The sequence below is a fragment of the Passer montanus genome, unplaced genomic scaffold, assembly GCF_014805655.1.
Source record: "Passer montanus isolate IOZ18808 unplaced genomic scaffold, ASM1480565v1 scaffold89, whole genome shotgun sequence".
Classification (NCBI taxonomy): Eukaryota; Metazoa; Chordata; class Aves; order Passeriformes; family Passeridae; genus Passer; species Passer montanus.
In genome coordinates this window covers 404,449-418,672 of record NW_024374256.1, presented here as the reverse complement: position 1 = coordinate 418,672, position 14,224 = coordinate 404,449, and the positions used below count along the sequence as shown (strand labels likewise).

At 44.9% G+C, this 14,224-nt stretch overlaps 2 protein-coding genes across 4 annotated transcripts; both read right to left on the bottom strand.

The window, feature by feature from the left end:
* Positions 1–935: 935 nt before the first annotated feature.
* Positions 936–7,786, bottom strand: LOC120513798 (zinc finger and BTB domain-containing protein 8A-like). 3 transcript variants are annotated; one of them, XM_039733519.1, is made up of 4 exons: positions 5,420–7,786; positions 3,933–4,900; positions 2,075–2,244; positions 1,023–1,358 (listed from the first exon to the last, which is right to left on the bottom strand). In XM_039733519.1, exons 2-4 carry the CDS (start codon positions 4,870–4,872, stop codon positions 1,023–1,025), a joined length of 1,446 nt encoding a protein of 481 aa, XP_039589453.1. In that variant the 5' UTR covers positions 4,873–4,900; positions 5,420–7,786. The 3 variants fall into 3 exon arrangements, with proteins under 3 accessions (XP_039589455.1, XP_039589453.1, XP_039589454.1); XM_039733520.1 differs by lacking the exon at positions 5,420–7,786 and adding an exon at positions 5,060–5,299; XM_039733521.1 differs by lacking the exon at positions 5,420–7,786 and having other exon boundaries at positions 936–1,358; positions 3,933–4,872.
* Positions 7,787–8,066: 280 nt separating this feature from the next.
* On the bottom strand, positions 8,067–13,916 carry LOC120513797 (zinc finger and BTB domain-containing protein 8A-like). Its single transcript, XM_039733518.1, has 4 exons — positions 12,869–13,916; positions 11,210–12,177; positions 10,488–10,657; positions 8,067–10,119 (listed from the first exon to the last, which is right to left on the bottom strand). Exons 2-4 carry the CDS (start codon positions 12,147–12,149, stop codon positions 9,784–9,786), a joined length of 1,446 nt encoding a protein of 481 aa, XP_039589452.1. The 5' UTR covers positions 12,150–12,177; positions 12,869–13,916; the 3' UTR covers positions 8,067–9,783.
* Between the last annotated feature and the right edge of the window lie 308 nt (positions 13,917–14,224).

Below are 14,224 nucleotides of genomic sequence, written 5' to 3'. Positions count from 1 at the left end.
TAGGGAAATAAATGACTAAAAAACCTTAAGAGACTCCAGAACTACAAGAGTTACTTAACCTCGGAGGGAAATTGTGTTATAAAAAAATAGTTTTATGCTGTCAAACACCCTAAAGTTATAAAAGCAGGAGAGCCTTTCCAAAGTAGCTGCAAAGTCACAAATGTCCCACTGAAATTCAAGGGACTTGGCCTCTTCACTCCCAGAGTAAGATAGATGGGTTTAAGCAAATCTTGCATCAATCCTAGGAAAAGAAATTGAAAAAACCTGACAACTGCACTTCCAGTGATTGCACTTTTATTTCCTTGGAACCACGTTGGTGTATCTTTCTATAAAATTCACAGTACAAAAAAAAAGAGGCAAATTCATACTATCCAAGTGCACTACAGATGCTCTGGTCACCTACTCTACTCTGGCTGTGGGAGTTCCTAAATCATGCTTTTCTCAACTATTAGAAGCTGTAAAGTTCACTGAGAAAACAAAGCTCTCTTCAACAGGAAGAACTCCACTTATTTCCCTTGCTCCTTTCTTAGGAACTTTCTGATGTTATGTACAAATTTATTACAATCTCAGCAAAAAAAAAGTGGTTTAACATTTCTCAGCTGCTCACCTCAGGAAGAGTTATTCCAGATTAAGTTAGCAATATTTGGTTTTTAGAAATCTGTATCACACAGAACCTTTGCAGAACTGTAAACTGGTTCACACTTCCATGACGAGCAGGAGCTCTGAGCAAGTCTTTGATGAAATATAAAACAATTCTCCTAAACAGTTTCCAGATAAAAGTGAGCAGCTGAACTTCAATGTTCCTTGTGGGTCCCTTTCGACTCAGGCTATTTTATGATCCTCAGTACTTTCTGGATGACATTTAGAAGCAGTTACACTGTTCCATGTCTGCAGAACAACTTGTTTCAGTCCAGATGTTGCTTCTCAGAACAGAATTTTAGCAATACTTCATTTTATTAAAAGTAGTTGGTAGGACACGAGTCATTTCATCTTGGACACAACAATAACAAACACACAAAGATCTACCTAAGGTTTGGCTTCACCTTTTCCTTTACCTCATCTGGAATCTCATCGTTATTGTGTCGGACAACCAAATTATAGGGCTCCTCCTCCTCCACTGTCTCTTCATCTAATTTCTGCTCCTCCTCCAAATCCCACTTGGGGCCTTTGTTTCCCGTGGAGGAGACAGGAGAATGCTGAGAGGCGCTGAAGTCCTCGGGGCCGCTGTGGAAGCTGGCGTGTGCCAGGCACTTGTGGCACAGCCGGTAGCGCCGCGTGCCCTGCTGCACCACGCAGCCCGTCAGCTCCGTCACCTGGCGCTTGCACTTCCTGCAGATCAGTTTGCCAGCCTGGTGGATCTGAAAGGATTGAACATTTACACATTCGGCCTTCATTCATTTATTTTAGACTGTGAAAATTGTCACAGAGAGCAACAGACAACTTTCCCAGGCATCGTTCTGGAGAAGAATTAGATTTAAATAAAACAATTTTTATCTTAGCTTGCCTCACCTGGTGGTGTAAACATGTGGAATGTGTTATGGAAATTTGCTTAACAAAGGGTGATTTCTTAATTAGCCAGTAGTGATGGTGTTTTAATTAAACAACCCGCTTGCCTCACCTGGTGGTGTAAACATGTGGAATGTGTTATGGAAATTTGCTTACCAAAGGGTGATTTCTTAATTAGTGATGGTGTTTTAATTAAACAACCAATTAGGTCCACCTGTAGCAAACTAGGGTATAAAAGCATAGGTTTCTTAATGAAGATTATTATGAGCCTTCTATAAATGCATGGAGTCTGCGTCAGTTATTACCTGGTCCTGACCCTTTGCAGTGCCAGAAAATGTGTTGAATGGCGCTAAAAAATTAAATTTTAAATACAATTTGCCACATTAAACAATGAATAATTAAATAATAATAATGAATAATTAAACAACTCAAGCTGAGGCGCTGCTTTTCTGGTGTTGGGTTTGGAGATGCCTACACAGCTGCCACCAGCGAATTAATTCACACTTTCACGACGAGCAGTCTTTGCTGAACTACAAAGCAATTCTTCAAACGTGCCGGGTTTTCCTACCGTTTGGAAGTGGTTGCGGAGGTGCTCCAGGCGGGTGAACCTCTTGCCGCAGGCCTCGCAGGGGTAGGGCCGCTCCCCGGTGTGACAGCGCAGGTGGCGCTTCAGGTCCGCCCGCCGCTTCACCGTGTGCGTGCAGAACGGGCACTTGAACCGCGTGCGGGGCAGGCCACCTGCAGGACAGGGCACACGCACGGCTTCTCACTGCACTTGCACCAGGGCTCAGTTAAAATACACGACAGCTCGAGTTTTCTTTAAGTAGGAAACATCCCAAGATATGGATGCTTATGTATGTATTATATATATATATGTCATGTGGGTACAAAATGGGCACTCTAAACACATCCAGGGCAGGCCACCTGGCAGGACAGGGCACACAGCAGAGCTTTCTCACTGCACTTCCATCAGTGTTCAGCTTAAAATACGCAACAGCTCGAGTTTTCTTTAAGTAGGAAACATCCCAATATATGGATGCTTATGTATGTATTATATATATATATATATATATATCATGTGGGGACAAAATGGGCACTCTAAACACATCCAGGGCAGGCCACCTGCAGGACAGGGCACAGGCACGGCCTTCTCACTGCACTTGCACCAAGTTCCACTTGAAAATACGTGACAGCTTGAGTTTCCTTTAAGTAGGAAACATCCCAAGATATGGATGCTTATGTATGTATTATATATAATAATTTATCATGTGGGTGCAGAACAGGCACTTGAGATGTACCCAGGGCAGGTCACCTGGCGGGACAGGGCACACAGCAGAGCTTTCTCACTGCACTTTTCACCAGGTTTCAGATTAAAATACACAACAGCTCGAGTTTTCTTTAAATAGGAAAAATCCCCAGTATTTGGGATATTTGGATGCTTGTATAAGTATGTATTACAGTATATAATGATACATAGAATACAGGCTTTGGGGGATGTGGGAAATGGATTTATAGAAAATTTTCCAAGTTTGATAGGCTTACAAAGTATCTGTGTAAACTTAGAGATAAGAAATGTTGATTTGGGAATGTTATGGAATAAGACAGATATTGTTGAGAGATGAATTGAACTAAAAATAAGTTTTTAAAAATAGTTTTATAAATAAGGGGGATATATATTTATTAGATATATATCTATGTATATCCCCCAGCTTGCATTTTTATTCTTATTTAACATGTTAATTGACCACTTGATAGTGTTTTCCTCCTGACAACATTTTTTAGATATAAAGCTTATCATAAATATGCAGCTATTTATACATAGCCATCATATCTGACTCTTCCACCAGCTAATGCTTCATAGCTTTGACATTTTTAATCTCTGTGTGAAATATAAAGATGACTTTAGAATATGCAATTATGATCTACAGATGTGTTCATTTCCAAAGGAATGCACGTGGGAATAAACCTGTCAGCTTTGTTCCATCCTCTCGGGCAGGTGATGTCAGAAGTTTGGGCTGGTTGGGCCCCAAAATGCAACATCCCAGCAATGCCAGGACCTCTCATGTGAGGGACTTGGATTGGGCTGAGGTTGAACACCTCTGTTATTGCCACATACTGGAGAAACTCAGTCTTTCAGGTCCCCAGGCCAATTACAGCCCTTCAGGCTTCATTAAACTCCGCTTGGGCACAAATAATCAGGCATGTTTTGGTTGAAATTTACAGAATACCTGGGTCAGTCCCATTCCTATTCCCATGCCCTGTTCTGGCTTTAAAATCTTAGTATTAGCACAAAAATGAGCAGATAAAATCACCTATCATTCCAGGCAGGCTTTTGGTTTCCATGCAGCCATACAAATTCCTTCCAAATCACCATCCGAATTCTCCTAAATAAAACCAAACTTTTCCAAGCAGTTTCTATTGTTTACCTTCATTCCAGCTACTCATTACCCCTAAAATTGTGGGCATTGAGGTGTACAGTTCTTCTGCCTTTAACTCCATGAACTCAGGAGTTCTGGAAAGTTCTTGTTCTAGCTGAGCAACCGACCACCTCTTGGCTCCGGCCTCTGCTCCGGGATGGTATCCAAAGTCCTCCTGATCCACGTCGTTCTCAGCATCGAACTCTGCCTCGTCTGCTCCGTGGGAGATGTGAGCAGGGTCCGAGGCCCCGGCTCGCTCCGCTTTGCCCCCTCCCAGCTCCCAGCTCTGCGACAGCCCCAGGTGCTTGCGGCGCTTCCTCGTGGAGCCCTGCTTCCTGCCCCTTCTGGACAGCTGCGTCTCTGCCCGCTGCAGGATCACCTCTGAGGACAGGTAGCTGCTGTAACTGCTCCAGGAGTTTTCATTCCCGTTGGGTTTTTCATCCGGGATGGAGTAGGAGCGCCGGGGGTTGCTCTTTGCTTTCCTTCTGGAGCGATAAAGAGCCGGGCGGGCAGGGGTGGGCTCAGTGCTCTCACTCTTGGCCGAGAGGCTGAGGTAATGATCCTTTTCCTTTTCATTAATATCCAATGAGGACTTAATGAAGGTCTTGCAGACATTGAGGATATCTGTCATCTGCAGATAGCTGGCAGCTGACATGACTTCGATCACATTCTGACCCGTTAAAGACAATATCCCTGAATACACAAAGTCCAGGATGACCATGAACGTCTCTGGAGAGAAGACCTCGAACGTGGCTATTGTTGGCTGACTCGTCTCCTTCGAGCTCTGCGAAAGGAGCATTTTGAAGTAGCCACTGCTGGCAAACAGCACATTGCGATGGGCTTTGAACACCTTGCCCTCCACCAGGATGTTGCAGTCACAGAACAAGTCCTGCTTCCGCTGCTCGTTCAGCTGCTCCAGGAGGTGAGACTGGTGGGAAGAAATCTCCATTCCAGGCGGGGAGTAAGAGGAACGTTTGCTGTAAAGGAAAAAACATCATCGTTATAATCTAAATCAATGATGCTGAATCCTAATTTAAAGAGATGAGCTCTGTTTTAAAAAGCGCTATCACATTCCCAATGCATCTCCAATCTCCCCGCGGCCGCTGCTCTGCATAACAAGAGACAAGAAACTTAACTCCAAAAGAGCTGAAAAGATGTCCCAGCGGGATTACTCCGTATCCCAAAAGAAAGAAAATTATGTCGACCAAGCCATGGTGGTTCTCGGACTCTGCAAGAGAACTTGGCCCTCCCGCCCTGGTCAGAGCCGCGGGTCCCCGGTGGGCGCAGCCTCCGCCCCGGCGCATCGGGACCGCTCGAATGCGGCGGCAGCGCCCCGGGATCGCCGCCCTCCCGGCCCGAGCCGCCGGCATTGGCCGCGGAGTGCAGCCGCAGCCCGGCGCCCGCCTCGGCCCCAGCGCCCGCGCCGCTCCCGTGCCCGCACCCACACGCTGCTCCGAGGCCGCTGCCCCGCTCGCACGGGGCTTTGTTGCTGCTACCTTTGTGTGCGAGGAGGGAAGGCGCCACCTGAACGGGAACGGCAGAGATCCGGAGCTCCGCGGTGTAGGATTAATGATGTTAAGTCGATATCGCAGCATTTTTATAACGGGGTTTTTGTATTCAAACAATGAGGATAATCCCAAAGCAAAGCGCTGCACGTAGGAGTGCAATACACAGATTGTCCTGTTTTCCCTTCTGGGTGGAAGCTGGAATCAGGAAGCCTGTTAGAAGACAAGACGCTTTCAAATTCGTGCCTGTTAGATGAGATTTCTTTTAGTCTTATTCCTGGAGATCATGGAAGAATTTTGAGAAGGAAGCTCTGCAGTCATCGGTACAGTCCCCTCCTCAGAGCAGGCTGCAAGAACCTGGCAAAGGACAGTTCCCATTTCCACAGCAGGCGTCGGCTGAGATCTTCAATAGTGTTTAATTTATTCCAGCAGCTAAGCCAAGATAGGGAAGGCTCTTTCCAGCCACTCCTCCCAATTTTCCGTACAAAATCTCTTGTTCTGCGTCCTTGCTCTGTTTAAAATTCTTGATGCACTGAATAAGCCTCCTCTTTGCATTTCATGAGTTAAGTAGGATGAAAGGTTACGGCTCCAATGTAGAAAGGTTTTAAGTTAAACAGTATAGAAAATATTTAACTAAATGATATTATAAGCTTTTCTTAGTAGCTTATCAACTTATACCCATCACTCAACAGACAGTGTTGGCATGAATTTGTACCTCATGGAAAAATTCTGCAAGGCAAGGGCTGGGGGATTAGAACAGCCTTTTCCTCAAAACTCAATCTTTTGGGCAGAATTGGGGATTTCTGCTTCTATTTCATTTTTGTACTTGTTGCCTCCAAGCACCAGTAACTAAAATAGAAGAAAGGTAGACATTGGCATGGCTCTGTAATGGGATAACTCTGACAGTGACCAGATGCTTCAGGGAAGAAATGTATATTCCATTATTTTATATCCAACAGAGTGTTTTGTGGGGTTTTTTTCTCTTTAAGTTGAGATGAAAAGTTGAGATGGATCCCAAAATCCTGGAGGATGGAACATTCTGCAGAGCCAGGAGTAAGGGAAGGATACCTGTAGCAGTCAGAGTCAGCCCTCTGGGAGATCTGTGGGCTTTCAGTATTTTCAAAGCCACCCTAAATCAATATTCTTGCTTTTTCTTTCTTATGTCAATTCTTTAGAAGTGGAATAGAATCCAAATTACAAAAGGCTGGAAAGGGAGATTCATTCTGAAGTCAGTCTTTAGGATTTTTGGTTTTTTTTTAGTGGGGCTGCCCAACTGTTTAACCTTTGAGATAAGGACAAGTGACATTTTTTGGATAGCAAATATGGATGTTTAGGTAATTTAATGGCAAACAGGAAAAAAAAAAAGGGAAATTATGTGAAAGAACTAATCAAGCATCACACAAGTCATAGGTTTTTTGGGGCAGAGAGAATTCTGTAAGAAACACCTGAAAAGGAAGAGAGGGAATTTTTAAATTCAGTATTTCAGCCTTTGAAAGGATGAGAAGATATTGTCAGAAAATAAGGATAGTTAAGAGACATTGATCAGAGGATGATGAACTTTGTCTTCACTCTTGACTGTGGTTTTGTGAATACAAAGTAAACACAAACCAGGCAAAAATAATCACAGAATTCTTGGAAAAGACCCTAACATCAAATCCAGCACTAAACCTTGTCCCTATGAGACATAAAGATGAAAGAAATACAAGGAAGTAAATAAATTCAGTGGGAACATCCCTGTGTGGTCTTTGCTTTCCTCCTTGAAAGGAAATGTTCCTTGTGCTGATGAGGGGCATGTGATCCTTACAGAAATATGAAGACAATCAGAGGCAATGGAAGGAGACAAAAAGAAAACAAATACTTTCATTTAGAGAAAAAAAAAGGAAAATATGTGAGTGTAAAATGAAGGACGTGGAAAACAGAAGGCACTTAACATTTATCTTGTCTTGCAATACAAAAAGAAGGAAACAACGACCAAAATTAAGACAACAAATGTAAAAATGGTAATTTTTAAAAAACAGAAAAACATCATTGACCTGTGGGAATCGCAGCCTTGAGCTAAACCTCCAAGCTTAATATGATACTTTAAAAATGACTACAGATATCTAGTTTTACTAATGAGAAGAACAATATATAAATCCAGAAAAAAGCCCTTATTTGCCCAGCAAATCAACAATTAATCTGCCTGTGTTTAAAAAGTAAAAGTCTTCCTGTGGATAGATTGTTCCATTTGCCCATCAGAGCCACTTCAGATGTGTTCTGAAGCATCTGCTCCTCAGTATTGTTAGATTTATGATCTCTAATTAAATTGAGTATTGATCCAAAAATCCCTTTGCTTCTAAAAACACCCCCACTATTAAGAAACACTTAATAGTCTGACCTTTGCAGCTGGCAGTTAAGATTTCAGGCCTGGAGAGAACACTTTGTTTTCCCCTCCCCTTCATCCATCCCCAAAGAAACCCAGACCAATTCCAGCCACGTTTTCACCCTGGGAGAGCAGGCACTGATACCTGGGATTTGTTGTCAAACTGTTTAATGGAAAGGGAAAGGGAAACATCTATGAAATTTGAGCAAAGTCACTCCATGTTCTGTGAAATATTTCTTGTTCTGTGTATTTGATTTAGTCCAGGTTGCTCAGGAATATTTCTAAGCCATTTAATAACAGGCATTTTAGGAGTTGAAAAGCTCCAAGAAATTAAATGTCTGTTTTCACACCAAGTCCATTTTTGAGCTGCTGACCAAATGTCCCATAAAATCAAGTGTAAGTCTTGTTTAAGATGTTTTCATCTGGGTAATCATGAAGATTTTTAAATTACCCCCACCCCAAACCTAAGCCAATCAATTCTAATTTTTGTAGGAACAATAAAACACCATTTCTTGTGTCCTTGGGATGCTTCCCATGAAGAGGAGGGTGCTTAATGCTTACACTGAATTTAGCATGAAGTTCTCCAGTTGTCATTTGTTGGTCACCTGCAGCCTGGAATGAAAATTCTGCACTCTCTGGTCATGATGATACAAGAAAGTTATACAATTTTTACACAACTAAAAAGAAAATAGTGACATTTTAGCTGTCCCTGGGCAAGGTTATATAGTACATATACATATACATATGAATGTGGGATTGTTGAGTAAGAAACCCGGGCTTCAGCCAAACATGCTTACAAAGCTGTAAAAAAGAAAAAAATAGATATCATTTTCTAAGTCTACAGCCATTGAGTCCCATGATCCCAAAAGTTGGAACAACACTCAGGTGTGTCCAAGGAATGCAGAGCAGCAGCACCCCAGGAGCATCTCCTGCTCCTCTCCTGTTGCCAGTGCTGGCTAAGAGAAACTCACCAAGCAGCAAAACCAAGCTCCATTTCCTAAAAAAGTAACATTTCTTCATCATAAGTCATCTCTGTAGCCTAATTGTGGGTGAACTGACACAAATATGGTGTCTAGAACTTCCAGTACATCTTGGTCTCAGTGGTGCAGACTGGAAAAGTTGCACAGAATTCAATATCCTGAGCTGGAGGGGACCCACAAGGATCATCCAAATCCAACTCCTGGCCCTGCACCCCAACAATCCCATCATGTCTGGGCACTTTTGAGAGGTTTCAAAATCTAAAAAAAGAGTATTTTAATAGTGCTTCTTAAAATAGCCCAGTCTGAGATCCTAATTTTGAGACTAAAACATTTACTGCCATCAATTAATGATCCAAATTTTTAATCAGTTTGTCTCTGATGTGTTAAGCATTTATGTGCTTATTTTCTTTTAAAGAAATCAGTCTTGAACATATGATCTACTAAAATTCATCTCATCCTAATAAATTTTACAGAAATCCTTTTCCAGACAAAAGTGCCAAAACATTTTAAATGCTCTTTCTTAATTAGCTGTTGTTTGCCTTATCATAACATGAAGATTTCATGAAATTTCATGGAAGATTCTCTTCACTTCTGAACACTCAAGAGAGGTTGTCTGGTGTGGGGAGTTTTACACTTTGTTTATGGCCCAGTGATATAAACCCCATCTCTCTCCAAGTGTAAAAATTGGGTAATTTACAATAATCTGCAACTTTTAAAAAGTATTCAGAGCTCCTTGCAAAAGGCTTTGAGACATGCCCCATTGCCTGCTATAAAAATTATCCATGTACTACTGCATTTCCTTGTTTATCCCTAATTCCAGGATGGATCTTTTTAACCAAACAACACATGGGGGTTCTGCTAACAAACCAGCATGGCCTCAATGACGTGTCCATAAATACATGCAAGTCTGGACCTGTTCAACCACATGTGTCTGTAGGATCAGCTGGCAGAGGGCATTTGCTCCCAGCACATCCTCCCTCTTCCACAGAATTCCCAATCCTTGTCTCTTCCAGCTACCTAATGTTTGGTTTCACTTCCTTCTCCTCCGCCTCATCCTCGCTGTCATCCACTTGCTGAATGACCAAGTCGCTGGAGCCATCCTCCACGATCTCCACGTCAGACCTGTTGTCCTCCCCGCCGTAGTGCCACCTGGAATCCTTGTCCCCGTCCTGTGGGAACTCCAGGGGAGCCTCAGCCTCCAAGTCAATGCGGATGCTGTCGATGCCAGCCTCGGCCAGGCACTCGTTGCACAGTCTGTAGCGCCGCGTGCCCTCCTGCACCACCTGCCCCGTCAGCTCGGTGACGTGCCGCTTGCACTTCCTGCAGATGGGCTTGCACGCCTGGTGGATCTGGGGACACCACAAGGGACGGAATGTTGAGTGTACGCAATTTTTTGGGAGGTGATAAAAATCAAGTCATGGCGTTGCTTCAATTTGAGAGGTGTCAAACACTGAACTGCACCAGCCCAGGCGTGGTAATTGCCCACTGGAGCTCTCACAGGCTGCAGAGAGCAGAACCTCTGCAAGCCATCAATTACCCAACAAATTCCTCCCCTTTCCTGCAAATTATCCCTCAATTCGACTGCAACCAAAGCAAATTAATTTTCTATTCCCCTCTTCTTTACAGGAGTCATTAGATCAACCAGATACACTCACGCTGTGTTTAATTAGCCAGATTTATACGTTAAATAAATCATGCAGTTGCTAAAAATACTCACAGTTCGAAAATGGCTGCTGAGGTGATCCAGCCTGCTGAACCTCTTCCCACACGCCTCGCAGGGGTACGGCCGCTCGCCCGTGTGACAGCGGAGGTGACGCTTCAGGTCGGCTTTTCTCTTCACCACGTGGCTGCAGAACGGGCACTTGAACCTCATCCTGGCCAGGTCATCTGTCAGAAAATAATAGGATTGAAAAAAAAAATTAAAATTGTGTCACGTAATGCTCTAGGAAAAGGTGTTTTACGAGAAGAATAGCACATCACTTTTGTTAAAATAATATTCACTGGTTGTTTCGAGCACAAAGGTTTTGTGTTTGCCTGTAGATTACACAGGTGTGCAATAAAGGAGGAGTGGACCATTGGCTGTATGAACACAGACCTGGTAAAGCCAGCCTCAGGGCTTGGAGCAGCCTGGGATAGTGGGAGGTGTCCCTGCCCATGGCAGGGAGTGGAGCAAAATGAGCTTTAAGGTCCTTTCCAACCCAAACCATTCTGTGATTTCATGAAAGTGAGCTTAAAAATATCCCAACTTATATTTATTTTTAAATTGAATACCCCAGCTACTTCAAGAAGTCAAAATTATTTCAAGATAATGAGTTAAACTTTCCAAACATACATTTCTGGACAATACACCTTCTTTGTGGCAGTTGTGCTTTACTATTGAGCAAGACCTGTTTTCTCAGAGGCAGAAGAGAGGATTCCCAGGTGTCTGAGCCCACTCACCTTCAGCCCAGCTCCCCATGACTCCCAGGATGGAGGGCATGCTCCCGTACTGCTCCTCAGCTTTGGAGGCCTTGGATTTGCCGGAGGAGCGGGGCGACTCGTGCTCCTGCTGGGACACGGCCAGGCCCCTGGGCAGCACCTCAGCCCCCTGGCCGAACTGGAAGCCCACGTGAGGAGCCTCCAGCTCCGTGTCGATGTGCACCTGCTCCTCGGGCGGCGCGGCGTGCCCGGCGGGCTCGGCAGCCCTGTCCTCCAGCTTGCTGGATTTATAGTGCGGGATGTCCGAGGGCTGCTGCAGCCCCGCGTGCCGCGGCTTCTTCAGGGAATCCTGCCGCTGCTCGTGTTTGGACAGCTGCTGCTGGGCATTTCTTTGAGAGCTGGGGTAATAGTTGAAACTGCCCCAAGCGTTGCCGCCCATCATGCACGTGGCAGGGTCTGGGCTGGAGTGGGAGTGCGGGGGGCTGCTCTCTGCCCTCCACCCCCCGCCGTACACACAGGAGCGCTCCACGCCGTTGGAACTCACATCTTTGTCTGACAGGCTGAAGTAGCGATCCTTCTCCTTCTCGCTGATGTCCAGCGACGACTTGATGAAGGTTTTACACACGCTGATCACATCGGTCATCTGCAGGTAGCTGGCAGCTGACATGACTTCGATCACATTCTGACCAGTGAGCGACAGTTTGCCTGAATACACAAAATCTAGGATGACTGTGAAGGTGTCAGGAGAAAAGGCCTGGAAAGTGGCTGTCGTGGACTGACTCGTCTCCTTCGAGCTCTGCGAAAGGAGCATTTTGAAGTAGCCACTGCTGGCAAACAGCACATTGCGATGGGCTTTGAACACCTTGCCCTCCACCAGGATGTTGCAGTCACAGAACAAGTCCTGCCTGCGCTGCTCATTTAGTTGCTGCAAGAGGTGAAACTGATGAGAAGAAATCTCCATCCCAGAAAAGGTGAAATGAAACGTTGTTCTAAAAAAATGAAGAAAATTATTACACTCTTGACTTCAGTGCTGTGTAACTCAGCCAAAAATGTCAGACCCCATTTTACAGCTATCTTTCCAAATAACAGCATTTCTTTAAATCTACAAATATATTTAAACCACGATATTCTCAACCATGGATTCATTTTCCAACAGGACAACAAGGATGACAAAGCCAACCCGCACTATTTGGCACAGATGGGTGTGCTCCAGCCGGGAGCATCCCCATCCCCAGGGTGCGGGGCTGGAGCCGTGCCGCCCGCGGGAGCTGCGCAGCCTTCAGGCAGCTCCGGCAAGACGAGGAGCCCAGAGCAGCTGCGGCTGCCACCGCGGCCTTGCCTCGAACGGGCGATTCCGCCTCGAACCGGCGGTTCCGCCTCGCCCGCTCCGCCCGGGCTGCGGCCCCGCCGCCGCCGAAGGCTCCGGGAGCGGGGCTCCGGCAGCGCCCGCTCCCGCAGCCCCGAGCCCTGCGAGCCCGAGCGGCACAGAAACAAAAGGTATTTGCTGACGTGGGCGTTGGACACGGACGCCCGAGGGCTGGGGACACAATTAAAGGGGCAACGCACCGAGTGCAGCCGCAGCCCGGCGCCCGCCTCGGCCCCAGCGCCCGCGCCGCTCCCGTGCCCGCACCCACACGCTGCTCCGAGGGGCTGGCGTGCCCCAGATGCTCCTTTTCACACCTTCATCTATAGCAGGGGCCTCCATGACCCAAATCCTTCGCCTTTCTCTTGCAGCGTCCTCCAAAGGAGATGTGACATCTTCTTTTCTCTGTTGGTGTCTGTTATCTTCTGAAGAAAGCATGGCTGAAAGCGAAACCTGAACCTCTCACCTTCTCTCCCTCGAAGTTTAGTATCTTTCTCCTTCCTCTTCTTACCACCAGGGTCTTTTCTGTGATTTTGACGCCCCAGTTATTTTTCATAAATATTTATTTTCCCATGGAAACCGTTCTTCCTTAACCGAGCCCTTTGTGGCATTTTTGGCCTTCCCTTCTCTAACTTCAGACATTCCACCTTGAAACAATTTATCTTTCTTTCCTCAGTGTAGCAAAATTGACTAAAGACTTTATCTAGAGATAACAACCCAAAGACTCTTTCCTTTAATCATTAGAACCATTCTCCTACTAATTCATATACATTTATTCATCTCCAATTTATATCCATTTGTATTTTGTATATGTATATGTTTATGTAATAATATTCTTTTCCAGCTTATTTCCCCCTTTTTCATAAACTTTCTTAGTTTTGTAGATTGTCCTTTCAAACCCAGGCCGTGATCTTAAAATCTTCATGAGACCCATTCTGCTTCTGTGAGATTCTAAATTAAACATTCTTGAACATGAAACAACTGGAATTCACCCCAGCTTCTCACAGCTCTTACCACTGAGAAATAAAGAATAGAACCAACTAAACAGTCAGATTGTTTAATGTATAAACCAGAACATTTATTTGTAGCATCAGGGTTTAGCTTAGTTTAGTACCATTTGAATTTATTAATTTAAAGTTTATTTTTGCCTGTCAAGCCAAGTGAGTAGCACTCTTTCTATTTAACATGGAGTCACAGAACCCCAGGGTGGTTTGGGCTGGAAAGGACCTCAAAGACCATGGCCAGGGACACCTTGTTGCTCAACATTCTACATTTTTTTTTCCACATTTCTGCCCAAATTATTTCATCAGCTGAAAGCTTCCCTTGGAAAAGAATTATCTGGAGGTATTTGTTCTGTTTGACTTGCCTGGGTGGTGCTTTCACTCCTGTCAGTGGGGCTTTGGATCAATGTCAACAGGAGCTCGAGGGTTCTCCTTCTGCCAGGAACAGGCAAGAGAATTTAAAAAATATGGGGGGAAATGTCAGTGTTATCTGGAGTGGCTTAATTAGAATTTTTAAAGATGCTACAAGTGCTTTCCTCAGAGCACCTCCTGCTCGCTGCTCCGTGCTGTGGATCCAGGAGCAGCCACAGCACAAACTTTGCTTTTCTCATCCATGGGGCTGATTTCATCCCCTCGTGCACAGTGATGCAGAGAGGGGTTTTTTTAGGTTGT

Bases quoted from the DNA above. Each gene is read 5' to 3' on its own strand.
- LOC120513798 (XM_039733519.1), bottom strand. From the start codon at position 4,872: ATGGAGATTTCTTCCCACCAGTCTCACCTCCTGGAGCAGCTGAACGAG. The intron at 2,245-3,932 runs GTAAACAATAGA...CCTGTCCTGCAG, and splicing joins AATGAGTAGCTGGAATGAAG to GTGGCCTGCCCCGCACGCGG. The intron at 1,359-2,074 runs GTAGGAAAACCC...CAATCCTTTCAG, and splicing joins TCCGCAACCACTTCCAAACG to ATCCACCAGGCTGGCAAACT.
- LOC120513797 (XM_039733518.1), bottom strand. From the start codon at position 12,149: ATGGAGATTTCTTCTCATCAGTTTCACCTCTTGCAGCAACTAAATGAG. The intron at 10,658-11,209 runs GTGAGTGGGCTC...ATTTTCTGACAG, and splicing joins CATGGGGAGCTGGGCTGAAG to ATGACCTGGCCAGGATGAGG. The intron at 10,120-10,487 runs GTGAGTATTTTT...TGGTGTCCCCAG, and splicing joins TCAGCAGCCATTTTCGAACT to ATCCACCAGGCGTGCAAGCC.